The 26,838-nt window shown below is 49.2% G+C and overlaps 1 protein-coding gene across 2 annotated transcripts; it reads right to left on the reverse strand.

Annotated features, from left to right (window-relative positions):
- Nucleotides 1–1,888: 1,888 nt before the first annotated feature.
- On the reverse strand, nucleotides 1,889–26,666 carry EFTUD2 (elongation factor Tu GTP binding domain containing 2). 2 transcript variants are annotated; one of them, XM_059489136.1, is made up of 28 exons: nucleotides 26,581–26,666; nucleotides 25,836–25,941; nucleotides 24,824–24,989; nucleotides 23,767–23,845; nucleotides 22,034–22,109; nucleotides 21,470–21,535; nucleotides 20,210–20,245; nucleotides 19,349–19,439; nucleotides 18,412–18,494; nucleotides 17,781–17,947; nucleotides 16,719–16,843; nucleotides 15,125–15,188; nucleotides 14,388–14,478; nucleotides 13,509–13,644; nucleotides 13,111–13,238; nucleotides 11,970–12,163; nucleotides 11,741–11,852; nucleotides 10,310–10,450; nucleotides 9,782–9,883; nucleotides 9,235–9,317; nucleotides 7,802–7,888; nucleotides 7,440–7,566; nucleotides 6,939–7,026; nucleotides 6,519–6,637; nucleotides 6,068–6,162; nucleotides 4,172–4,325; nucleotides 3,251–3,358; nucleotides 1,889–2,393 (listed from the first exon to the last, which is right to left on the reverse strand). In XM_059489136.1, exons 2-28 carry the CDS (start codon nucleotides 25,938–25,940, stop codon nucleotides 2,298–2,300), a joined length of 2,919 nt encoding a protein of 972 aa, XP_059345119.1. In that variant the 5' UTR covers nucleotide 25,941; nucleotides 26,581–26,666; the 3' UTR covers nucleotides 1,889–2,297. The 2 variants fall into 2 exon arrangements, with proteins under 2 accessions (XP_059345119.1, XP_059345120.1); XM_059489137.1 differs by having other exon boundaries at nucleotides 25,836–25,963; nucleotides 26,581–26,605.
- Nucleotides 26,667–26,838: the final 172 nt, after the last annotated feature.

Consider the following 26,838-nt stretch of genomic DNA (forward strand, 5'->3'; position numbering starts at 1 on the left):
TATGGAAATGCTGTAGGATTTGTATGTTGTACTGGATTGGTTAGTGAGAATTAGAATATTCAACACAGAAGATGATTTATTGTATTGGAATAGGAACTTTGCTTGCTTACCCCTTTTACTCTCTCACCCTCTCTCCCCCTCTCTCCTCTCAGCCTGCTCTGAGCTGTGTTTGGCAGCTCCCAGCAGGGCCCTGCACCCAGGCCCTTTGCAATAAACCCCAAGTTCCAAACTTGGCTGCAGAGATCTCTCATCTCCATCCTACCCCTGACACTCCAACACCCCGGGACCAGAGCTCCAGAGGCAGGGCCACCCCCAAGCCCTGGGATGGGCAGGGCAGCACCACCAAGCCCCAGAGGCTGATCCTGCTGCAGCATCCCAGGGTTTGCTCTTGAGATGCCCGGCCTGGTCTCTGCAGGCCCAGTTTGGTGCTGGGCTGTACTGGGAGGTGACAAGCACCCCCAGCGTGGCCATGTGTCGCAGACATCTTTTATGAAAAATCCTTTCCTTAGGATTTTTCCTCCTGAGAAGCTGAAAAGGCTCAGGAACAAAATGCAAACAATGGTTATCTGCTGCTGTGGAATGCAACAGGTGCATCTGGGATTGGTCTCATGTGGTTGTTGCTAATTAATGGCCAATCAAGTCAGCTGGCTTGGACTCTGAGACACAAACCTTCGTTATCATTCTTTCTTTCTTTTTCTATTCTTAGCCAGCCTTCTGATGAAATCCTTTCTTCTATTCTTTTAGTATAGTTTTAATAGAATATATATCATAAAATAATAAATCAGCCTTCTGAAACATGGAGTCAGATCCTCATCTCTTCCCCAAACCTCAGACCCCTGTGAACAGTCACAGCCATGGGGGTGCCAGGGTTGAATTCTGCTTGCACCAAGTCAAGATTGAGCCCCACTTTCCCCCAGGACAGAGGTGGGACATGCCATTGATGAGACCACGGTGCCAGGGCAGATGTGGGAGGTGAGGGGCACTGAGAGCAGGAAAGGCTGAGCCTGGTGACAGGGCTGGAGAAGCAGATTGCATCCCTGCAACAGCTGAGCCTGCTGATAAGGCCAGAGCCCTCCTGCTGGCCATGGGGTGGGGCAGCAGCACGGCCTGGGGGGTGATGCTGATGAGGCTGACAGGAAATCCTTCCCCTCCCTGCTTTTGATGCTCCTCTGGCCTGAGTTATCCCCCAAAACATGCATTTTCCAGAAACCCAGCACCTGCTGGGAGGGCTGGATGTGCTGGCCCATGGATGTTTCCTATCCCGTGCTCGTGTCAGCCCAGTGCCTCCCAGCTTCCACCAGCAGCTGGCAGATTTTGGGAGGAGGGAGGAGGTTGTCCTCAGGTTGTCCTGCTGTCCCAGGGCCATCTCAAGCCCCTCTGAGCACAGGGATGCTCTGGGGGGGCTTCCCAGGGATGTTGCTGTGATGAACGAGGCTGCCAGGGCCAAATTTAGCACAGCAGCACCAGGGCAGGGCCAGGCCAGCCCAAGCTGGGGGCAGCAGGGGACAGGGAGGGCAGGAATGTCCCCAGCAGACATTCATCCCCATAAATCAGCCCTGCTTTCACAGCACACACTTGGGACAGAACTGGGGCAGAGTTCAGAGAGGGAGAGACAGAGCAGGGAAGTGGAGAGGGAGCAGCAAAAACCTCAGAGGATGAGCAGCTGAAAAATCCCTGAAAACTCAGCAAGACTGGGGGAGAAAGGGGAAAAAATAGGGGTGGCTGGTCCATTCACTGGCACAGGCAGGAGTGGGAGAGCTGGGAGACAGGGAGTCCTTGGGAGTGACACAGGGCTGAGGGTGGGAGAAATCCTGGAAGCACTGGGAAAGCAGAGCCTCCCCCAGCACTGCCATGTCAGGGCACAATCAGGCCAAGTCCAGCCTGGAAATTTGTACTAAACATTTTAAAGGGTTCAAAAAAAAAGGTACAGAAAGGTCAAAGCCACATTTCTCCCCCAGCATCCCCCCCTTTTTCTCAGCTGCCTGAAATGCTTGACACAGCTGAGGCCCAGTCCTCAGGAATCCACACTGACATTGCTCAGCTCTGTGAGCTGGAGGAGCACATCCAAAAGGAAAAAAACCTCCCTGGAGGCAACTGGAGACCAAGAATACAAAATGCTCGGGGCTGCTCCCTGTATGGAAATGCCCACAATTGGTCCATGGAGACTCCTCCAGCCATGAGGAGCAGCTCCCTGCCTGCCCTGAGCCTCCAGGAGCCAGGCTGGGCAAGCAGGGATGGGGAGGGACCAGCAGGTGCCAGCCAGGCCTTGGGTCAGCCCCCATGCCAGGGCAGCAGGGTTACATGGGGTAGTTGAGAACGACGTCCTGCTTGGCCAGCTCCAGCAACATGGGGTCATCAAAGAACTTGCTGATGCTCACATCCTCACTGAGGCCCTGCAGGTAACACAAATCCAGGGTTATTCCCCACACAGCCACTGCCCAGACCTCATAAAATAAATTTTCAGGCTCCAAAAAAGGCATGAGGTGCAGCTTGAAGGCATCTAACACTCCTCAGGAACCTACAAACATGGTTTCTGCTGCTGAGCACATCTACCAGCTCACTGCTCCCCACAGGAGAGCCTGATTCCCTCTGCAGCCCCTCAGTCCAGCTAAACCAGTACAGAAACCAGTTCTGCTGGACAAGGGGGCTGCACCAGACCACTAAGGGCTCCCCAGTCAGGCCCTGCAGATAACACAAACCAGGGTTATTCCCCACACAGCCCACTGAAGAGACCTTGTAAGAGAAATTTTCAGGCTCCAAAAAAGCATCAGGTGTTTGTCTGCAGCTTGAAAGCATCTAACACTCCTCAGGAACCTACAAATGTGGTTTCTGCTGCTGAGCCAGCTCACTGCTCCCCACAGGAGAGCCTGATTCCCTCTGCAGCCCCTCAGTGCAGCTAAAGCAGCAGAGAAAGCAGTTCTGCTGTTTCTGCTGGACAAGGGGGCTACACTGAGGGCTCAGAGGAGCTGGGGAGGGAGCAGGGCTCAGCAGAGACCACAGGATCCTGTTTTGGACTGGAGTCACTGGTTTTGGACTGGCAGGTTCTGATGGGCAGCACAGGGAAGGTCCTGGGGCCATTCTGGGAACACAGAGGGGATGTGGCACAGCCAAGGGACAACACAGCAACAGCTCAGCTGCTGGGACAGAGGCAGAGCACAGGGATTTGTTCCCTGCTGGGACAGAGGCAGAGCACAGGGATTTGGTCCCTGCTGGGACAGAGGCAGAGCACAGGGATTTGGCCCAGACACACCTTCCTACGCCTGGTCTTGATCATGAACTCCCTGGCCAGGTGTGGGGCTGGCTGTGGCTCCAGTGGTCTGATAACGATGCTCTTGTCCAAGGGGTCCCCAGGCACGATCTGAAACACAGGGCCAGGGTGTGAGAGTGATGCTGGGGCTGCTTCAGCCTCCTGGAGAAACATCCCTGGGTCCCACAGACACCCCAGCACCCCACCTGGCACACAAACCCATGTCACTGCTGAGAAGTGAGAAGTCATAACACAGGGCTGAGAACTCAAGCCAAGGACGTGTCTCTCCCCTTGCAGGACCTCACAACACCTCCTAACAGAGCAATCCATGCAAGTCCTGCTCAGCACAACCTCCTCAACAAACCAGGCATGTTTGTTGTTTCAGAGCTGAGCCTTGGGCTTTGACACACCAACCTTTAGGCCAGGGCTCAGCCTGCAGCTGCTGCTCTCATGGGGCTGCACCCCAAAGCACTGTGCACCTCCCAGGACCTGATCTGCCCCAGACACAGAAGTGGCCAGAGAACAGCATTTTGTCCCCAACTTTGCTTCCTACAGGTTTAAAACACCATCTCTGTGAGACACAAAGTGTGGCACAAATCAAACTTTCTATGGCAGGTCAGTGAGTCTGAGCTTCACTCCAAGATTTCTGCTGCATGAAGTGGACCCAAACATGTTCCCTCCTCCCAAGGGGTTTGTCCTCTCCCCAGGCACTGCAGAATCCTAACACTCAGCCAGCAGCAGCTTCCAGGGCTCCCTCACTGTGACTGGGAGTGATGGGACTTAGAACAAAGCCTGGCAGACATGGAACAGCTGGCACACAAACCTCCCCAAGATCCTCTGAGGATGCTCTCCAGAGCTTTCCTGCTCTGTTGGAGCCTGATCCTGTCTGTCCCTCTTCCCCACCTCCCCAGGGCATGGACTCACCTGCCAGTGGTGGAAGACAGAGAGGGAGAAGGCTTGGCCCTGTGTGTGGGTCCTCAAGTCTGTCTCAAAGCCAAAGGAATCAATGGCTGGGATGAAGGCTTTGATGGTGTACAGGGGAGAGCCTGGGATTGGAGCATCCTGGGTGACATGGCCTCTGCAAAAGTGTCAAAGGATCAGCGTTCCTGTGTCACAGAGTCATGGAAGGGACCTCAAACCTCACACAGTTCCACCCCCTCTATCATAGGCAGGGACACCTTCCACTGTCCCAGGTGGCTCCAAGCCCTGTCCAACCTTGGATACTTCCAGGGATGGGGCAGCCACAGCTGCTCTGAGCAACCTGTGCAGGGCCTCTCCATCCTCACAGCCAAGAATTTCTTCCCAATATCCCACCTAACCCTGTTGTTTGGCACTGGGAAGCCATTCCCCCTTGTCCTGGTGTTGCAGCAGAGAAAAACAGAGAAGTTCCCCAGGCATCATTCTGGGAAAAGCTTGAGAAGATCAGAGAAAAGAATCAGAAACAATTCTTAACTTGCTGCACCTGCTACTGTGAATGTGTGGAATGTGTTATGGAGATTTGTTTACCAAAGGGTGGTTTCTTAATTAGCCAATGGTGATGGTGTTTTAAGTACAGGACCAATTTATATTTTTTAAACCTGGCTATAAGAAACTCATTGCTTTTTTACATCCAGGTTCACCTGTAGTGAATTAAGGTATAAAAAAGCAATGGGTTTCTTAATAAAGAAAATGATCAGGCTTTATGGAGTCTGTGTCAATCATTACCCAGCTGGGGACTCACTGTGCTGACACCCTGGCACTCCAGGCCTTTTCCAGCTCTCTTGGAGCTCCTTTAGGCATTAAAAGGGGCTCTAAGGTTTCCCTGCAGCTTTCTCTTCTCCAGGTTGAACCACCCTAAAATTCCCAACCCGTTTTTAGTTGCTCCAGCCCCCTGAGCATCTTGTTTGGAGCCACTGAAGGAGGTCCAAGTCCTTCCTGTGCCCCAGGGCTGAGCACAGAGCTGTGCACATTCTCCTGACACTCAGCAAGAACCAGGCACAACCCAAAGGCTGTGTGTGATCCTCAACATCCCTCCCCACACTGCTCAGGGCCAGGATCAGTCAGGAAGCTTCCAAATGTCACATCACAGAGATTTCACCCTCTGCAGCAGTGGCAGGAATTCTCCAAGAGCCCAAATCCCAACAGCTTCACCCTCTGCACCAGAATTAAGGCTGCCAAACATGGTGAGATTTGTCTCAGAATAAAGGAATTCTCCAGCAGCCCAGGAATTCTCCAGCAGCTGCAGGAATTCTCCAGCAGCCCAGATCCCAACAGCTTCACCCTCTGCACCAGTGCAGGAATTCTCCAACAGCCCAGATCCCAACAGCTTCACCCTCTGCACACTTCACCCTTTGCACCAATGGCAGGAATTTTCCAAGAGCCCAGATCCCAACAGCTTCACCCTCTGCACCAATGGCAGGAATTTTCCAAGAGCCCAGATCCCAACAGCTTCACCCTCTGCACCAATGGCAGGAATTTTCCAAGTGCCCAGATCCCAACAGCTTCACCCTCTGCACACTTCACCCTTTGCACCAATGGCAGGAATTTTCCAAGAGCCCAGATCCCAACAGCTTCACCCTCTGCACCAATGGCAGGAATTTTCCAGCAGCCCAGATCCCAACAGCTTCACCCTCTGCACCAATGGCAGGAATTTTCCAAGTGCCCAGATCCCAACAGCTTCACCCTCTGCAGCAGTGGCAGGAACTCTGCAACAGCCCAGACCCCAACAGCTTCACCCCCTGCACACTTCACCCTCTGAAGCAGAGGCAGGAATGCTCCAACAGCCCAGATCCCAGTTCTGCTGCTCTCAAGCCCCCAGTGCTGGCAGCAGGAGCAGCTCACCTGCGCCGGGCCAGCACGGTGTACACAGCAGACACACAGTCAGCAGGGGCCTGCACCTCCACAAAGTAGTAGGGCTCCATCAGACGAGGGGTGGCCTGTGAGAGGACAAGGACATGAGCCACTGAGTCTCTCACAGCTCAACAGCACAGTCAGACTCAGTGCTTGGTGAGGTTACAGGGGTCCTGCTGCCCCATGGCTGCCCAAAGCAGCAGCACAAACACTGCAAGGACCTTTTCTCCCTCTGGCCATGAGTCACACGCCTCCCTCTCCCCCTGCCCACCCTTCCCAGCAAGCCCAGCAGGAGCAGCAAGGGGAGAGTGAGCAGATGCACACCAGGCTGCAATGCAGGCCTGCAGGACTCTGCTGCAGACAGTGATGGTGAGTGACTCAGAGTGCACCCAGAGCCCCAGGCAGGGCTGGGGGCATCAGCCCAGCCCAGGCAGGCCCTCACCATGAGGAAGGCAGAGTACACCACCCTGCGGGCCGTGGGGATGATCTGCCCTCCACCCCTGTGCAAGGGCTCCTGAGCAATCACTGCATCCAGGATCTTGAACTTCACGTTGCGGATCACTGCAGAGGGAGAAATGACAGCCAGCGACCTCAGGGGACATCCTCTGCCAGCACCAACCACATCCCCACATGCCCAAACACCCAGCAATTCTCCTAAATTTAATTCCAGCACCACCACATCATAACCCTGCATATCACAGAATCATGGAGTGGAGCCTTAAAGCTGATCCAGCCCAACTCCTTGCCATGGCCAGGGACACCTTCCACCAAAGCCTGCTCAGCCTAGAGCACCTGAATGCTTAAAAATGGAAGAATTTAACCAATTTCTCATTGTTTCACTTTCCACACAGGTCTCACTTACATTCATCACAGAGAGGCCCTTCCCTGGTCCCCCACTGGAAGCCCTGCACGATGCTGTCCTTCACTGAACCCAGCAGAGACTTGTCCACCTACAGACAGACAGACAGATGGACAGACAGCTTCAGAGACCACACCTCATCACAGCCACTAACACAGCCAGTTCCCAAACCAGCAGCAATGTTCCCCTGTGTTCCCATGTCCACCTACTCCCTCTCACAGACCAAGAGCATCAGCACAATGTAATTTCTACAGCACTAGAAATTAAGAGCCAACATTTTAGGGGATTCTGAAAGGCAAGGTAAAAAAATAAAAAGGTTTTTTTTTGCCTTTTGGCTCAAACAGCAACACCTGAAAAAAACAAGTGACCTGGTAGGATCATTGTGGGGAAAGTGCAGCAGGTCTGAGGCAAACAATGATAACCCCAAAAGCACCATGGCCTTGCTGAAAGTTCTGAGAGCACTGAGCACCTCCTGGCACCATGGACAAAGGTCTCACTCCTCACCTCTGAGGGCAGTGTGTCATCTACCAGGATGTTTGGGCCAGTGGCATCAGGCCCAAAGGCCCAGATGGAACGGGCAGCCAGCAAATCCCAGTCGTATTTGGTCTGGAAGAATTCACCCAGCTTCTTTCTGATAAAGAGAAAGGGAAGAAGCTTTAGGAAACAAGAATCTGACCTGAACTCGATGTATTTACAACCCTGTTCCCTTCAGGCACAAAAGTCTCAGTCAGAGATGCTCACAGAGTGGCTGGCAGGAAAACCAAGCCAGGATCTCTGCCTGATCCTGTGCACCTGCAGGTTCCAGCATTCCCTTTTCCCAGTTATTTACTTCCAGCTGCATTCCTGCCCTCCCAGATTGCTCATACCTGTTCCATGTTATCTGCACCACTTCATTCTCAATGTCCTCTGCCAATCCCTTCTCCAGGGGCTCAGCAATCATTGTGATCTTGTTCCTGAGGAGAGACCACAGTGATGGAAATGGGGCTAACTGGGAAGACTGGCAGCCCTGGAGGGGCTGGGATGTATCCAGAGAAGGGAACAGAGCTGGAGGAATCAGCCTGGATGGAGAAGATGAGGCTCAGGGGGCACCTTCTGGCTCCCCATAATTCCCTGATAGGAGAGGCAGCCAGGGGTGGGGGTCAGACTCTGCTCCCAGGGAACAAAGGATAGATTGAGAGGAAGAAGCCTCAAGCTGAGCCAGAGGAGGTTTAGGTGAGATATCAGGGAAAATTTTACACAGAAAAGGTTGTAAAGGCCTGGCACAGCTGCCCAGGGCAGTGATGGAGTCATCATCCCTGGAACTGTGCAAAAAACACATGGATGTGGCACTTGTAGATATGGCTCAGTCGTGAACATGATGGAGGTGCTGTGTTGACAGCTGGACTTCATTTAGGGTCTTTTCCAACCTTAGTAACTCCACAATTCTGTGATTCTCTCACTGCACCCAGCTTGGATGCAGCTGGGCTGATGAAGCCCTGTGAACACATCCCAGGGACAGCTGAGGGACAGAGTGGCTCCAGCCCTCCTGTCCCACACCCAGGGCTGCAGGAGGGAGCCCTTGGGCTGGGGAAGGTGTCTCTGGGAGCTGCATCTGACACACCAAATGCTGCCTCAATGCCTGAAACCTGCCTCCAGCAAAGAAGGTCAAAGCCTGACCTAAGACTGGAACAACCTGGTCTGGTGGAAGCTGTCCCTGTCCACAGGAGGGTTTGGAACTGGATGGTTTTTAAGGTTGTTTCCAAGTCAAACCATCCTGTGATTCTGTGAGGACTGGAACATCTCTGTTCCCAGAATTAAGGCTGCCAAACATGGTGAGATTTGTGTCAGAATAAAGGAAGGCAAGAAGAACCAGAAACCACAGGGGAACACAGGAGAGTCCACTTCAGCAGATCATGATTTCTCTGAAAATTCAGGTATGGGAACATCCTGTGCACACAGATCTCCCTTTTCCAATCTCATGCACTGTGAGGGGCTGGAGGAGGGAGATGAGAGCAGCTGCAAGGCTCCAGGGCATCACCAGGAGAACAAATCCAAGATTACATATGGATAAGAGAACACACAGCTCTTCCTCATGAAACTCTTGGGGGAATTACTGAAGGCAGCACTTTGGCACCTGCTCCAGGATCCCAGAACTGCTGAGAAGGTGTGACACTTAGGGAAAAAGGAGGATGTGGATTTGGCTTTGTTCCCTTCATTCTCAGAGCTCCTACACAGCACAGGAACATCCCTGGGACTCTGGTGTGTCCCTGAGGAGCTCATTGCTCACTCAGGAATGCCATTTGGTGGACAACAGCCTTACTTCTTGTTGGGTGTCTCAGCAAAGCACTTCAGGGAGGATGTTTCCACCACTGTCTCACAGAATGTCACCACTGGATCAGCCACCTAAAAGAAGAAAAAGTTTGTCAAGTTTTCAGTACTTTTCTGCTTGTAAAATGACTGTTTGAAACCTCTAAACACCTACAAGACAATGTTTTAATCAGGGTCGTGCATGAAGCACTGAGGCTTTCAAATAAGACAGGAAAATTTAAATCTAATTGCAGGTATGAAAAATCCTGCTCAATTTATTTATTTGATGCTAGCCAGGCAATAAATAAATTGAGCAGGCAATGCTCTAAGCACAGGGAAGGTTGGAATATGGAAAATTCTTCTCCAAGCCAATGTGCCACTCTCAGTCCCACTGGTGACAGGCTGGAAGAGACCCTTTTACACCCTAACAGTTTTATTTTTTTTTTAATTTTACAGGAAGGTAACAAAATCCATGTTGTATGTTCAGGCAGGTTCTGAGAGAGGGGATCAAAACCCTGTCCAGTGTTTCCAGTGGGAAAATCCCTCTCTGATTGCCTCACCTTGATGTCAATCTCAGAGTACATCTTCCTCAGGTCGTGCATCACACAGTCCAGGTACAGCTCTCCTGTTCCCAGGATCACATGCTCCCCAGATTCTTCCACCTGGAAGAGAAAAGAGGGATTCAGCTGGCAGCTCACAGCTCCTTCCTGCTCAAGCCTGAGGAAGGATCAGCCTTAAATAGACTTTGGTAGAGTCAGAACACCCCAAGGAAAGCTCCCAGAGCCTTTTCCAGCAGGAAGTGCTGCTGGGCTCTTCCCTGGCACAGCAGGATGCTTTTACGTTTTTCTGCTGGATTTACATTTTTCTTTTATTTCTACATAATTGATGAGATCAACTGAAACAGCATGAAAAGACCCACAACAAATATAACAACCTGTGGTAAAAACCCTGATTATTTTGAAGATCAGCCCAGAGGCTGCCCCCAGCACTGGCTGGAAACAGCCACACAAACACACAGAGAAATCACAGAATAGAATGGCTGGAAGGAACCTCTGGAAATGCTCTGGTCCAGGTGCCCCCAGCAGTACCTTGGTTGTAAGTGAGGGGTAGCTCTTGTTGACTTTACGAAGACCATCCAACATTTTGGGCAGCTCTGAGGGGTTCACTGGCTCCACAGCTATTTTGATCACAGATGTGGTGTTGAACTTCAAGGGACGAAAGATCTGAGCCTGAAACCAGAGAGGACAAAGAGCTGAAACTGCATCCCTGCATGTCCTCAGGGTCATACACAGCATGTGAAGCTCTTCTCTTTCCCTCAGGGTGTCACAGACACCTTTTATGAAAAACCTTTTCATAAAATTCTCAGGATTTTTTCTCCTGAGAAGCTGACCAGTGTCATAGACATCTTTTATGAAAAATCCTTTCCTTAGGACTTTTCCTCCTGAGAAGCTGAGAGGCTTCAAGAACAAAATGTAAACAATGGTTATCTGCTGCTGTGGAATGCAACAAGTAGATCTTTGATTAGTCTATGTTAGTTGTTTCTAATTAATAGCCAATCACAGCCCAGCTGGCTCAGACAGAGAGTCCAAGATGAAGTTTTTGTTATTAATTCTTTCCTTTTCTATTCTTAGCCAGCCTTCTGATGAAATCCTTTCTTCTATTATTTTAGTATTGTTTTAATGTAATATATATCATAAAATAATAAATCAGCCTTCTGAAACATGGAGTCAGATCCTCATCGCTTCCCTCATCCAAAAACCCCTGTGAACACAGTCACAGACCAGAGTTTGTAACTTTATCACATGATTAAGTAAAATTCTCTATTTTATTTAGCAAATTTATGTAAAATGGTGTTGATTTGTGTCAGTTTTGTTCATATGATTTCCCAGTGAATTTATCCTTTGGATAAATTATTTTTTATTATTTTGCCTAAGATTAGCAAGAGCATGGAGCTCTATAATTACTGAGATCATACTGCTTACCATCCTCAACCATTAGCAGAAACTGCTAGCAGTCTTACTGAATTTCTCTGGTGCTCCAAAATGTACTGAAAATCAGCATCACTGAAATGATCCTCTCACATTTTTAAGGCGGCCTCAGAAACAAAATGTAAACAATGGTTATCTGCTGCTGTGGAATGCAACAGGTGCATCTGGGATTGGTCTCATGTGGTTGTTTGTAATTAATGGCAAATCACAGTCCAGCTGTCTCAGAATCTCTGGTCAGTCACAAGATTTTATTATCACTCCTTTCAAGCCTTCTGATGAAATCCTTTCTTCTATTCTTTTAGTATAGTTTTAATGTAATATATATAATAAAATAATAAATCAGCCTTCTGAAACACGGAGTCAGATCCTCATCTCTTCCCTCACCCTGGGACCCCAGTGAACACCACCACACTCAGTGGCTCTTGTGCCCTGGCACCACATCACACAGGGATTCTTTAACCCCTGTAGAGGAGTTTTTGGGCTGTACCCCATCACCCTGCAAAGCTGAGCAATGCCAGCCATGCCTGGTACCTCCTCATTGCCCCGAGGCTCTGTCACAGTTGCTGTCTTCACTATGGGCTGGTCCACGCCCTCAATCAGCACCCAGTTGCCAGCAGGAACTCTGTTCACCTCAATGTGATACCTGAAAGACAGGAGAGTATCACTGCAGCCTCACACCTTCCAGAACCTTCCTTCTCCCTCCCAGTCCTTCACCAGGTGACTCCTCTCCCAATAAACACATTGCCAGAGCTTTGTGTACCTTGCAACTGAGATCCAGAGGCGTCCAACGGTGCAAATCTGGGAATCCTCCTCGTCCTCCAGGGTGTAGTTCTCCCCAAGGACCTTCACAGGCTGCCCAGCATGGATGGTGCCACTGAGCACCCTGCCAAAGGCGTGGAACTGCACACCATCATCAGTGCTGTACATCTTGGTGGTGTGACACATCAAGGGACCCTTCCCGTGACACAGAGAGACAGAAATTAGCTTCTTGCAAAACAGAGTAAAGAAACAGACACAGATCTGGCAGGACTGGACTTTGATGATCCTTGTGAATCTCTTTTAACTCAGAATAGTCTGATTTGTGGATAAAAAATTGGAATTTAGCCAAGTCCTTCAGCTCCTGCCACTGGAAGCCCTACATTTCCTTGCCCTGCATGGAAAGCTCTGGAATGACCATGGTGGACTTTTCTGGAGCTCCTGTAGAGCAGCAAATGGTGGCTGGGACAAAGCCATGAGGAAAAATGTCACCTGCTCAGGGCAGAGCACCTGAGCTCCCCAAGATGACAGCTCCCAGTGCCACAAGGTCACTCCACACTGGTGATGTGGTGACAGTCACCACTGTGGAGTTTTATGTGGATAATCACAACTCATTAAAATAAATTTCTCTACAGACATCAGAGCAAAAGTCACAGGCAAATTTCTCACTCAGCTGCCAGCGTTGGTGGCTCCAGTCAACTCCAAATGACAGCTCAGTGCAAGCTGTTGGAGGAGGAAGGGTTTGCAGGGCTGGGAGAGAAAAGGTGCTGACTAACTAACACAGGGTTATTTTTATCAGCACCATGCAGTTTTTTAGAGTTTAGAGAGAGAATTAAACTTCAAGGAAAAGAGACAAAAAGACTGCAAAAGGACACAAAACTACCCTGCAGCTCCCACATGCTCTGGAGTCCTGACCTAGTCCTGTTCTTATCTGAACACAGTGAAACAATTCCCTCTCTCCAGGGCTGCCCTGGCAGGCAGCTGAAGCTCCTTGGAGTGAAGAGATTTGTTCCAGTGTCGGGTGAGAGGTTTCAGAGTGCTGCAAGTCAAATCTGTGCAGGGAGGCAGCAGCCCTGGCAGGGCAGGGGGAGCAGAGCCTGCTGGAATTGGTTCTGCACACTCAGAGCACACAGGAGTTTCCTTACATCAGGGTCACACTCGCTCATGGCCTCGCCCAGGTCGGAGTCGACGCCGCCGGTGTAGGTGTGCTCAATTTTGGTCTTGGCCCCCACTTTTGGGGAGGGAATGTGCTGCACACACATGTCCACAAAACCTACAACAGGAACACTTGGTGAGGACAGGGTTAAGCAGTGTGGAGGAAAAAATTGGACTCCATAAACACAAGGCAAAGCCACGGTGACCGCAGCACCCACAGCAGCAGGGAGAGGGGAGCAGTGCCTCAAGCTGTCCTGTGGTGTCACAACTTAGATTTGGGAAACTGAGCAGGATCTGTGCAAGTCAGCACTCCTTGGCCAAAATATAACCCTCAACTCTTGGTGTGAGGTGAAAATTGTGGAGGGGAAGACAAAGAGCTTGTTTGTACCTGTGAACTCCCCAAAGAACTTCTTGCAGACGAGCCGCAGGAGGGGCCGGATGTTCAGTTTCAGCTCCTCCTTGGTCAGGTGGATGCCAAGCTCATCCAGAGTCCTGGGCAGGGTTGTGTCCACATCCCCCACCACCTGCAAGACCACAAGTCCCACTCTCAGGTTCACTGTGGGAGTCCCAGTCAGTAACTCCCCAATGCAGCATCACAAACCAGCCACAACCTGCAGGGCTCTGGAGCTGCACTGGGTTATGGCTCACAAAAGAGCCAGATGGGTCAAATCCATGAATCATGGAATTAAGGCTGGAAAAGCTCTCTAAGATAATTTCCCCAGCACTGTCAAGGCCACCACTAAATCATCTTAGTCCCCAAGTGCATTTACATGGCTTTTAAATCCATCCAGGCATGGTGACTCCATCACTGTCCTGGGCAGCTGTGCCAGGACTGGACAATCCTTTGGGGGAAGAAATTTTTCCTAAACCTCCTCCTGCACAATCTGAGGCCATTTCCTCTCATCCTTCCCTGTTCCTTGGGAGCAGAGCCCGACCTCCCCCAACTTCGCCCTCTTGTCAGGAGTTGTAGAAAGCAAGAAGGTCCCCCCTGAGTCTCCTTTTCTCCAGGCTGAGCCCCCTCAACTCCTCCTCATCCAAATCTTTGCTCCAAGTCCAAGCACTGTCTACTTGGCTGCTATCAGAGCACACAAGGAAGAGCAAGGATTGTTCTATACACTGCAAATGCAGCACTGCACTTGCAAGAAATAAAGATTCCTGTGCACCCCCTGTGCAGACCCCACTGCAGAACAGGACAGGACCAGACCCAGTGCCCAGCCCCAGCTGCTCCTGCCTGGAGCTGTGGGAGGAGGAATGACCCACGACAGACCTGAGCCAAGATCTTGTACAGGGGCTCCAGAATGAACTCCACGAAGCTGCGCTGGGAGCTGCTTGTCGGGGCCTTCTTGGTGAATTTGCGGCTGTTGGAGACCAGAGAGGTGAGCAGCAAGAAATGCAGCCTGCCAGAACCCCTGCACAGCCTCTGCTCCTCCCTCCCATCCCCTGGAAAGCTGTCAGGGACACACGGGCCAGGTTTACTCCAAATGAAGGCCAGAAGAGCCTCTCTGCTGCTGCTTGTGGTGTGAATCCAAATGGATTCACGTTAGGCAGGATCTTTTCCTTAGGATTTTTTCTCCTGAGAAGCTGAAAAGCCTCAGGAACAAAATGTAAACAATGGTTATCTGCTGCTGTGGAATGCAACAGGTGCATCTGGGATTGGTCTCATGTGGTTGTTTCTAATTAATGGACAATCACAGAGAGTCTGAGCCGCAAACTTTTGTTATCATTCCTTCTTTTTCTATTCTTAGCCAGCCTTCTGATGAAATCCTTTCTTCTATTCTTTTAGTATAGTTTTAATATAATATATATAATAAAATAATAAATCAGCCTTCTGAAACATGGAGTCAGATCCTCATCTCTTCCCTCATCCTCGGACCCCTGTGAACACTGTCACACTCCACCACAGGATCACAGGATCAGGAGTGACCTTGGGTCCTCATTTAACAGGGAAAGAAGGGAAAAACCCAGGAATAAAGTAAAATTAAAACATTTAAACAGGGTTCTTACGTTTTTGGGTTGAAGTAGATGTCGCCCCAAAGCCTCTTGGCAAACTCCTGGTAATTGATGTCTCCTGAAGGAAAAAGCAAATGAAAAAGCCTCTCAGATATCACTGCTTTTTTCTTAGTTTAGAAATCTTTATATTTTGGTTTTTAAAACAAGCCTGAGGATTCAATTTAATGAACTGATGCTGATGAGTGAAAGCCTCGTCCCAATTCTGAGTGAAAGATTAAGAACTGTCCTGGGGAGAGCAGGCAGAGATGAGCAGAGAGAGTCCAGTGGGGATGTGCCCAGCAGCCCAGGGACACTGCAGCTCACAGAGTGACTGCCCAGGAACATTCCAGCTCTCTACCCACAGGGTCAGAGCTGAGAGCATTGCAGGAGCCCAACCTCATGTGCTGCACTTCCAAACAGGAATGCTGTGACTGCTGCTGCAGTGCCAAGGTGCTGGGATGGTCCCCAGCCCTCACCCTGCAGGCTCAGCACCAGCATCTTCTGCCTTGCTGAACATCTCCAGGCTCCTTCCTCTTCCTCAGGGAGCACACAGCCAAACACCCAGCACTGAAGGTGCTGTGATGGTGAATTTATAAATCCCAGGATGGAATGAGAACCTTCAGCAGGTTCCAAACAAGCTTTTGCTGTGGGCAGGTGTGTGAACACAAGGAATTGCCTGGTGGCTGCAGTCTGGACACTGATGCTGCTCTAACCCCTGTCAGTGACATGTGGTGGCTGCACACACAATTCCTGGGGACCAGAATTCACTATTCCCAACTCTAAGCTCCTGTCTTCCCCACCTGGTTGGCATCTCCTGCCAACTGTGCTGTCCTCAGCCCCCCAAGGCTCTGAGTTAATGCTGTGACACTTCAGGGAGCTCATTTATTGCTCCAAACTCTCAGGACACGTGACAGTCCTGGCACCATCACTCCCTGACCTCAACAACTTCATCCTCCCTCAGGCCAAGTTCTCTGCAAGAGCTGCCCCAGCTGCTTTACAACCTCCTTCTTTCCCCTGCTCTCAGCTCCTCCAGATCCCCAAATTCCCCAGTGGGGCACTTCAAAAACCTGGGCTGTGCAGCTGCTCATGCCAGCACAGAGCCCACTGCTACAGGCAGCAGATTGCCTTGAGTGGGCACCTGGGGAGCAGAAAATTAAATCCAGGCCAGAAAAAGACAGTTTCTTAAAAAAGAAAGAGGGCAAGAGTGCAAAACCTTGTGGGCAAAGCTTGTGCCCAGCTGCAGCTGAGTCTTGGACTTTTGGGAAAAGGCAGGAAGAGCTTAACTGCTTCACTCCTGAGCTGCTGACAGGGAGGCAAAGCACAACACACACACACCTGCCTTCAACTGCTTGTTATTTCTGCTCAGGGTATGAAAAAAATCTTGGCTTCTGACTCAAGAAACATTTATCAGGAGAAAATATCTTTGCTCAAACTGTGTTTGTGCTTTTTAACCCCCGAGGCTCAGCTCTGCAGCACCACTCAGCTCTCAGCAATTCCAGAACACAAACACTGGCCATGTGCAGGGGAAGCTGAATGGCTCAGAAAACCCCCACAAGAAAGGTTGGGGAATGAGATGTTGAAGTGCACCAGGTTTCTGGCTAATCCTCACCATATGTGTCTGCATAAATCTTTGCAAAAGACCCCAGTGTGAAGCAGATGCTGTACTGAGAGCTGGAGAAGCACACATTCCCCAGAAGGGGAGACAGCACGAGGTTCTCATCGGTGGAATACATGCTGGGAGGAGAAAAATAAAATCAAATCAATGTTATGAACCAAAGAAGACACTTCAGCCCACTTCCCACACCCTACAGCAGTGACAGGCAAGGAGCCTGCATTGCCAAAAAAATTTAAACAGGCTGCAGCTTGCTTGCCATCAGAATCTCAGGGTCAGGAACATTTTCTGCCTATAAATTTCAAGGAATAATGCAAAGATTTAAAGATCCTAGAACTAAAAAGTCACCAGCACGAATGTTTCAGATTTTTTTATCTGGGATAACTTTTCTTCTTCTAAAAAAGCAGCCAAGTTGGTCAACCAAGTAAGGGAAAAGAAAATACAGGGATATAATTTAATCCAAACAGGTTTAATGAGCTCACAGCCATGCTAGGAAGGATGAATTATTCTGCTCTCAGCACACACTGAACAAAAACATGCCAGGGAGCTTGTGTGCAAACACACACACTCACTTGAAGGGCAGAATGCTGTTAAAAAATCCCTGGGTGCAGAAGAACCCACAGAAATGTCTAAGATGTCCCTGGCAAGGAGATGGGACTGTGTCACTATCAAAATCCTTGTCCAGGAGTTGAGACAGCAAATCCTCTTTTAGTTTTGTAGCAAGTATTTAGGAGCTTTGAGATATCTCAACCTCCAATTTGGGATACAACCCAATAATTTCAGTGTATTTGAGACATCTGGGAGCACAAATTCCCTGCTCTGGTCATATGTCCACTTTCTTTACTTTTTAATGGAGGAAAAATGAAATGGGGCAGGGGAAATGAAATCTCTGGAGTTTTCCAAGAAGAGCCAATCTTCCTTAATTCAATGTATCAGCAGAGATGAACTCCCAGGGGTTCTTCCTGGCCCATTTTCTATGACTCAACACACCAAGAGACAAACTGAGGAGTTTTCTGTGAGCCATGGGACAGGGACAGCAGCACAACAATGCAGCCTCACCTGATCAGACCATTAACTTCATCCACAATGTGTCTGAGTTTGTAGTAAGCATCTGTGGGGGGCAGTTTGAGCTCCAGGATGAGTCTGTCAATCTTGTTGATGCACACAGTCACTGCCAGCCTCTCCTGCACTGCATGCTTGATCAGCCTCTCTGTGTTCAGCATCACCTGCAGGGAGCAGAGAGCTCAGAGCCCCAAGAAAGCCCCCACAAAATGTTATTTAGGGCATGAGGGACAACCAGTGACCCTTAGTCTGCTGCCAGGCTGCAAAAAGGCCCAAGCTCAGCAAGCAGCTAATCCTGAAACTCACAAATAGGTGCTAACCCAACCAAATTCCTTGAATCCAAGCCTGTGGACATCTCTGATATAAATAAGCTGCTCAGTTTTAGGTACCATGGGCATGGAGATGCACACAAGTCACACAATCAGCCTGCAGGCCACAGCATCGCATCAGTGTGGACACAGCAGCCACAGGCTTGGCTGCCTGTTCAGCTGGAAAACACCCTCAAACTGCCCTCCAAAAACCCTTCACCCCAGAAAGCTGAACCCAGCCCAGGCCTTCATGCTGAGGCAGGAGCACAGAGTGCAGGGTGAGAGATGGAACCCCAGGAGGAGGAGGAGGAGGCACTCACCCCCTCGGCCGCGTCGATGAAGAGCACGACGCCATCCGAGATGCGAAGGCCGGCTGTCACCTCATCTGAGAAGTTCACATGACCTTCAAAACCACAACAAAGGGGACAATGAGAGGCACAGAGAGCCCTGGTGCAGCAGCAGCAGCACACAGGGTGGGAAGCTATGGGGCTCTGCAGATTCCTCTGGTTGCTGGTACCCAGAGAGGCAGAACAGAGATGGTTCCTCCTCAGACAGGGACATGGGAGCAGCTGCCAGAGCTCCCCATGAGGGTTTAGCATCAGCTCTAATGCTATTTTTTTTAAATACACACAAGTTGTTTACCAGACACTCTTCCTCACATTTGTGACTGTTTTTCTCACAGCTCTGTGCAAGGACTTTGAGAAGAAATCTTCCTTCTTTTCCCAAAGACAACAGATGTCTCTCCCCCCAGCCTCCTCTCCTGCGCTCTAACCTCCCTCATCCTGAGCTGTAGCTCAGCAGATGTGTCCCAAGACCCTCTTCCCTAAAGTTTCTTACAAATTCATTTGTGATTATTTTCCCTCCACAGAAGCCTGAGGAACTTGCTGAGTCTCACTGTGGGGCAACAGCATTTGAGCAAAGCAGGGTCAATACTGCACATGGCAATAGCTGGGAAAATAAATTCTCCCTGTGTTGCTTAAGAAACACCTCTGCAGCCTCATCACCTCTTAATTAGGCCAGCTAATCACATACATGAGCCTGACTTGTCCCTGCCCATGGCAGGGGGTTGGAATTAGATGGACTTTAAGGTCCCTTCACCCCAAAGCACCCTGGGTGATTATGGGTCAGTGCTGCTGGAAGTGACTCCAGAGGAATGAACTCAGCTGAAGGCTCAGGACTAGGCTGGAGTCAGCCATAAAAAGTACAAAACAAAGCTAAGTGCTTCCCACAGCAGGATTTTCAGGAGTGCACAATCACCTGGAGTGTCAATGATGTTGAAGAGGAAAGATTTTCCTTTGGTGTCTGGCAGAACAATTGTCACTGGGGTGCTCTTGATCCCCACCCCTCTCTGAAACACAAGAAATCAGGATTACATTAAAAAAAATAAATAAAAGGATCACCCTGTACAGAAACACAAGGATCATCTCTAAAAGAATATCAAGGAAAAATCAGAAAGATGGAAAGAAGTAAATATTCATCCTGGAAGAGAGTAATAACCTCAGATCACCCAGCCCAGCTCTCCCATCTGTACTGGTCAGACTGGTGAGCCACCACTGCCCCCTCCACAGCTGATTTCAGCTGAGGAGGTACCACAGGCAACACCTGAGACAGAATGTGGGTGTTTGTTTGTGCTTTCACCCTCTGCTGCCACCAACTTATGCCTCAAAGCACAAGATTTGATCACACAGAGTATAAAATATAAACATTGAGAGGAGAAAAAAAAATGCTTCAAAGGATTGTTCTGGTCATGACACAAAATAACATTCTCACTCATGCCCAACACAGAGTCAGAAAAGGAGAAATGTATTTATTTTGAAATAATTTTTTTCCTCTTCTACCATTGGTGCAAATCCCTTCCTCCTTTTTCTCTCAAAGAAAGTAAGAATTAGCCCCAGACTGGGGTGACTCTGCTGCAGATTTAACATTACACAAGTTATAAAATCATACATGGAGATGAGGGAAGGAAGTTGGATCAGGAATCTTCCTGAGGCAAACAAGAGAAGCAGATTTTCTTTGTCAATAAAAAGTACAGAAAGGCATTAAAATGGACAAGGAAACTGCCTACAACTGTGAGTAAAGCATGAGACAACTGGATAAAATCACTACAAGACCACTCACCTCCTGCTCTGTGAACAATATATCAGTGTAGCAGAGCTGCAAAGGCAAAACAAAAATCAGAGTGTCACATTTTGGTACCAGATACTCAGTTTGAAGCAGGAGACAACAACTCTGGCACATCACTAAGGGGACAAGGGACAGAAGCAGGAACATTTTTGTATCATTCATATATTAATTCACATAATGCATAATGTGTATATTATGTACATTTCACATATTTATATACATTTTCATATAATTAAGATTCATTTTAATATAATTCATATATTCATTTAAATATAATTCATATACTCATTTTCAAATAATTCATCTATTCATTTTCATATAATTCATATAATGCATTATGTGTGCATTATATGCATTTCACATATTTATATGCATTTTCATATAATCAATAGATTCATTTTCATATAATCAATAGATTCATTTTAATATAATTTGTATATTCATTCATATAATGCATTATGTGTATATTATACACATTTCACATATTTATATACATTTTCATATAATTCATCTATTCATTTTCAGATAATTCATATATTCATTCATATAAAGCATTATGTGTATATCATATACATTTCACATATTTATATACATTTTCAGATAATTCATCTATTCATTTTCATATAATTAATATATTCATTTTCATATAATTAATACATTCATACATATAATGCATTGTGTGTATATTATATGCATTTCACACATTTATATACGTTTTCATATAATTCATCTATTCATTTTCATATAATTAATATATTCATTCATATAATGCAGAATGTGAATATTATATACATTTCACATATTTATATATATTTCCATATAATTCTTATATTCATTTTCATCTAATTCATATACTCCTACATATAAGGCATTATGTGTATATTATATACATTTCACATATTGTTATACCTTTTCATATAATTTATATATTAATTTTCATATAATTCGTATCATGCATAATGTGTATATTATATACTTCCTTAGGGTGTACATAATATAAAATCCAGAGCTAAAACTGAGCTCTGCCTTCCCAATCCTACATTCCAGCCACTGAAGCACCCTGTCCCCAATGCAGTGTCCCCTCCCTTAGGGTGTACATAATACACAATGCAGAGCTAGGACTGAGCTCTGGCTACCCAATTCTACATTCCAGCCACTGAAGCACCCTGTCCCCAATGCAGTGTCCCCTCCCTGAGGGTGTAAAAGCCACCCCAGGGTGTCCCCAGGGTGGGAATTCCCCAGCAGCTCACTCACATCCTGATCGTCGCGTTTCCGGATTTCGGGGTGCGTCTGCTCTATCAGGCAGTCAACAAAACACGTCTGGAAAAGAGCACAGAGAGGAGCTGCCTCTCTCCAGACAGACACAAACACAGCCCCATCCCTCCAGCAGCAGCACAGAAAACCTACTAATTCAACCTACAAAAATATCTGTACGTTTCACAGGGAAACCCAGCTCCAGGACAAGGGGGAATGGACTTAAGCTGGAGGAGGGCAGGGTTGGGGGTATTGGGAAGGAATTGTTCTCTGGGAGGGTGGGCAGGCCCTGGCACAGGGAGCAGCTGTGGGTGTCCCTGAACCCCTGGAAGTGTCCAAGGCCAGGTTGGATGGGGCTTGGAGCACCCTGGGACAGTGGAAGGTGCCACTGGATGAGCTGTAAGGCCCCTTCCAACCCAATCCATGTTTGAATTCTGTAAATAAATGCATGAGCAGGAGAAGCAGAAGGTGCTGCTGCAGAGAACCAGGGGCCAGGAGGGCTGGCAAAGCAGCAGGTCACCCTCACTACCCCTGATTTTGGATTCTTTTGGCCATTGACAGCACCTTGCCGTGGTGCAGGTGCCCACACAGAGTCACATTCCGGATCAGCTCCGAGTTGTCCATCAGATCTGCCAGGAAACTGCAGGAACAAAAACACAAAAGACTGTTGGAGGCTTTCTGCTGTGCCTAAGAAAAGTAGGTGCTGCTTTTCAGCTCCACTTTCTATGCAAGGTGCCCCCTGAATCTTTGCCAAACTTTTATCCTGGCAGTGCCCTGCGGAGGAAGAATCCCACTTTCCAGATGGGGAGGACAAGAGAGTTGGAGTCCCAGACAGATGGCAGTGGGTGGGAGGATACAGAGCTGGTAAAGCTGCCAGCAATTGAATATTATTGAATATTTTTCTTCTCTTCTAGTCAGTACTGGAGGAAAAAATCACATCCATGTACTCAGATGATGAAGCACTTGCACTCAAAGCAAGGCAGGCAGGCAGGTAAATGGTGGTGGTGGATAACAAGCACCCCATGGAGCTCTGAAAGCAACCACAGACCATTAATTCTGATTTTCAAGCCTTAAAACAGTGACATTCCAGGCACTTAAGGAATTAAGTCTTTTTCAAATTAGCAGCTGAGCTGGGTAATGATGAGCTGGTCACTTCTGGATGGATGCTGGCCAAAAGATAATTGAGATCCTAAATTACCACCCCTAAATAATAATGGGAAGCTATAAAACATGCAGCCACTGCCAGAGGCCTGCAGAGAATAAGTGCTGTCAAATAATTTCCTTTTTAAACAGATTAAATTTTCACTGATACAACAGACTTCTTAATGTAAAACATTTTGATTAAGAGCTAAAAAATACAGCAATCAATATTAACCCTGATTAGAACCTTCCTAATTGGTCTGAAAATAAGGCTAAATGGGAAATCAATAGCAAGCTTGCAGGTTCCTGGCTACACCCCACAAGGAATTTCTTGTGGCCCATCCTAACCAATTCTATCAACAAACAGGAGAAAAATGAATTAATTACAAATGGAATGAGCAGAGCACACAGGGATCAGGGAAGTGGTGGATAATGCAGAGCCCAGGTCAGGACTGAGGAAAATCAGCCCCAGCAGCTCCTGGGCTCTGCTCCAGCTCTGCTGAATTCCCCCTGGGCAGCTGAGGGACCCCTGAGGAAACACCAGCTCCAGGAACATCTCCAAATGTTAAAAAAAAAAAAATTTAATGCATTTGGATTTTTTTCCAGGTTTTCTCCCAGCTCTGGTGCCCAAGAAGCTGCTTTGGGACACAAGGAATGGACCCAGTGTCCTGCTGACTGCACAGCACTCTGCACTCACCCAGCAGCAAATTCCCAGTGGAAACTGGAACGGATGGGATCTAATCTGGGATCAACCCAAAATGTGCCAATATGATGTGTGCTACTCTCTGAGCATGTGGATATTTAACAGGGTGCTCAGAGAAGCTGTGGCTGCTCCATCCCTTGGACAGGGTTTGGAGCAGCCTGGGACAGTGGGAGGTGTCCCTGCCACGGCAGGGGTGGCACTGGATGAGCTTTAAGGTCCCCAAACCATTCCAAGAAGGTTTCCTGAGGCACAAGCTGCTGCTATGGGCTTGATCTCAGCCCCTGAGGTGAAATTCCTTTTGTGTCCATCCCTACCCTGTGCTCATTTTCCATGGGGAGGGAAAGTGAAATAGTTTGTCCTGCACTTGTCTTGTTTTGGGTTCAGAACCTGGGAATTGGCTGCTCTCAGGTCAATGAGACCCCCAGATCTGCTCCCCCCTCAGCCCCACACTCACTCCATCTCGTAGACAGTGACTGGCAGTGTCTGCTCCATCAGGGAGAACTTCTTGGTTTTCACAGGTTTGATGATGGGCTCTGAAACAAGAGACAGAACAACAAACTGTTCCCAGAGCCCCTGAGCCAGCAGGGTCAGGAATGGCCCCCAGGAATGGGGAATTTAGCTGAAAACCCCTCAGTTTTCTGGCTGACAGATTCTCTCAGCTGTTTGTCACAGCTGCAGGAGAAGATCACTGCAGGGCCCTTCCAGCATGCAGGAATCAAAGGAGATAATTTAAATGTATTTATTCTCCCTTAAATCACTTCCCAATCTCTGCTGATTCCTGTTCTTCCAAAGACACCTTTGTTTGTGGTTTTTGCAAACCCAAGTGCCCAAATCTGCACACAGCAGGCAGAGATCTGAGGCTATGAGTGGGCTCCAAAGGGGCAGGACAGAAGGAATATATGTTATATTATATTATATTATATTATATTATATTATATTATATTATATTATATTATATTATATTATATTATATTATATTATATTATATTAGCTATAAAGATAATATATAATATAAGCTATAAATATAATATATAATGCAATATATTATGTTATAATATAGGATATTACATTATTATATTATATATATTATATTGTCTATATTATATTATATATAAAATAAATATATTATATATGATATAATTATATTATTATATAATTATAATGTATTATATTAATTATATCATATATAAAATATAATTAATATCAAAATGTATTTAAATATATTCTATAAATATATTATATTTATTATAATACATACTACAATAATATATTATATTATTATCTATAAAGACAATATATAATATAATGTAGTAAATATAAATATAATATAGTTAATATAATATAATATAAATTGTTTATATTATACTATATAATATCAAATAATATATTATATTCCATCATATCAAATCATATCATATTATAAATATACAATAATAATATATTGATATTAAACAATATTATTTTTATTTTCCCCTTTCCAAGGATGCCTTGAGAGCCCTCTCCCCTCTCACCAGTGAGTGGCTGTGTGTCCTCCTCCTGCACGATGGTCTCCACCTCAGGCCCATAGACCTCCTCTGCTGTGGGGTAGTACTTCTTGTCCTCATGCAGCACCACCTCCATGCCAGGGTGCTCCTCATCATGTTCTCCCATGTCATCATCATCATCATCATCCTCCAGCTGCAACCAAAGCTCGCCCTGAGCTGCTGTGGAGCCCCCCAGGGGGACAGGCCTGGGGTGACCCCCGAGCCAGGGACCCCCAGAGCAGCCCCAGCACCCACAGGGGTGCCCTGGGAGCAGCTCCTGGGTCAGGAACAGCCCTGGGCTGGCAGGGACACCACAGAGGCCAAGAACCACACCTGGTAACGCAACCCCCACACACAGAGCAGCAGGACACCAATCCCCAAAACCAATCCAGGGCACAAACCCCAAAAATCAGCCCAAAATCCAAGGCACCAATCCCAAAAATCAGCCCCCAATCCAAGGCACCGATTCCAAAAATCAGCCCCAAATCCACAGCAAAAATCCCAAAAATCAGCCCCAAATCCAGGGCACCAATCCCAAAAATTAGTCCCAAATGGGAAGGGGCTCCCTCAATTCCCCCATGGGGCAGCCCCTCTGCTCCCCCCGTGTCTGTGGGGTCTTGCTCTGCCTCCCCCTATGAAAATCAGGCTCCCTGCAGAAACCTCAGCTCCCTCCCGAGGGGCTCCCAATGGGACCTGACACCAAATGCAGCCAGACCCGACCCAGTCAACCCCAACCCAGCCCAACCACAGGAGCTCCCATTCACCCTTCCAGCAAGATCTGGGTGTTCCTCTTTACCACAGGCACAGATTTTGTAAATTCTTCAAACACCAGCCCCACTCGGACCCTCAGCACTCGGACCCCACCTCCGAGCAGCCCCCTCAGACCCGCACAGAGCGGGAGCAGCCGCGGGCCCGGCCCCGCTCCGGTCCCGGGGCTCGCTGTCCCCGCCCCGGGTGCCGCCGTCCCCGTTCCGGTCCCGGGGCTCGCTGTCCCTCTCACCTCGTCCAGGTCTTTGGCCTCCCGGCCCAGCTCATCGTCGTCATCGTCCGAGTCCAACTCGGGCCCGATGTAATTCCCAAACTCGTCGTACAGGTCGGTGTCCATGCTGGGGGGTGGGAAAAGGGTCGCTGGGGGCACAGAGACCGGGGCCGTCACAGAACCCCCCGGGGGCCGTGGTACCGGGGGCCCAGCCCTGCCTGAAGCCCCGGTCCCGCTCCCCCTCTCCAGCCCCGGCCCCGCTCTCCTTCACCAGCTCTAGCCCCAAGCCCTGGTCCCGCTCCCGCTCTCCCTCCCCGGTCCCGGCACCGATCCCGCTCTCTCTCTCTGGCCCCGGTCCCGGCTCACCCTCCTCGGTCCCGGCCCCAAGCCCCGCTCTCTCTTCCCGCTCCCGGTCCCGCTCTCCCTCCCTGGTCCCAAGCCCCGCTCTCTCTCTCCCTCCCCGGTCCCGTCCCCGCTCCCCCTCCTCGGCCCCAAGCCCCGCTCTCCCTCTCACCCTCTCCGGTCCCGCTCTCTCACCCTGCCCGGTCCCGGCCCCGCGTTCTCTCCCCGGTCCTGCTCCCCCTCTCCGGTCCCGGTCCCGGTCCCGGCCCCGCTCCCCATCCCCTGCTCTGGTCCCGTCCCCGCTCTCCCTCCCCGGCCCCGCTCCCGCTCTCCCCCACCGGCCCCAGCCCTGCTCTCTCTCTCTCCCCGTCCCCGGTTCCGGTCCCGCTCCCCCTCACCGGCCCCGTCTCTCTCTCTCCCTCACCTGCCCCGGCTCCGCTCCCGCCGCTGCTCTCGCCTGCGCCGCCGCTGCCGAAGGCCCCCGGGCTGCCTCTCCGCCTGCCGCGATAGAGAGTCCCGCGCCCGCCGCCAGCGCCGCGCCCGCTGCAGAACTGCCGGGTGCGTCCGGGACCGGGTCGGGACCGGCTCCGGAGCGTCCCGGGGCCCGCAGGGCGAGCGGGGCAGCGCGGGGCGGCGGAGCCGGTTCCGCCGGGCGCGGCCGGGGCAGCCGCGGGGGCCTTGC

This window comes from Ammospiza nelsoni, chromosome 26 (genome assembly GCF_027579445.1).
Source record: "Ammospiza nelsoni isolate bAmmNel1 chromosome 26, bAmmNel1.pri, whole genome shotgun sequence".
Lineage (NCBI taxonomy): Eukaryota > Metazoa > Chordata > Aves > Passeriformes > Passerellidae > Ammospiza > Ammospiza nelsoni.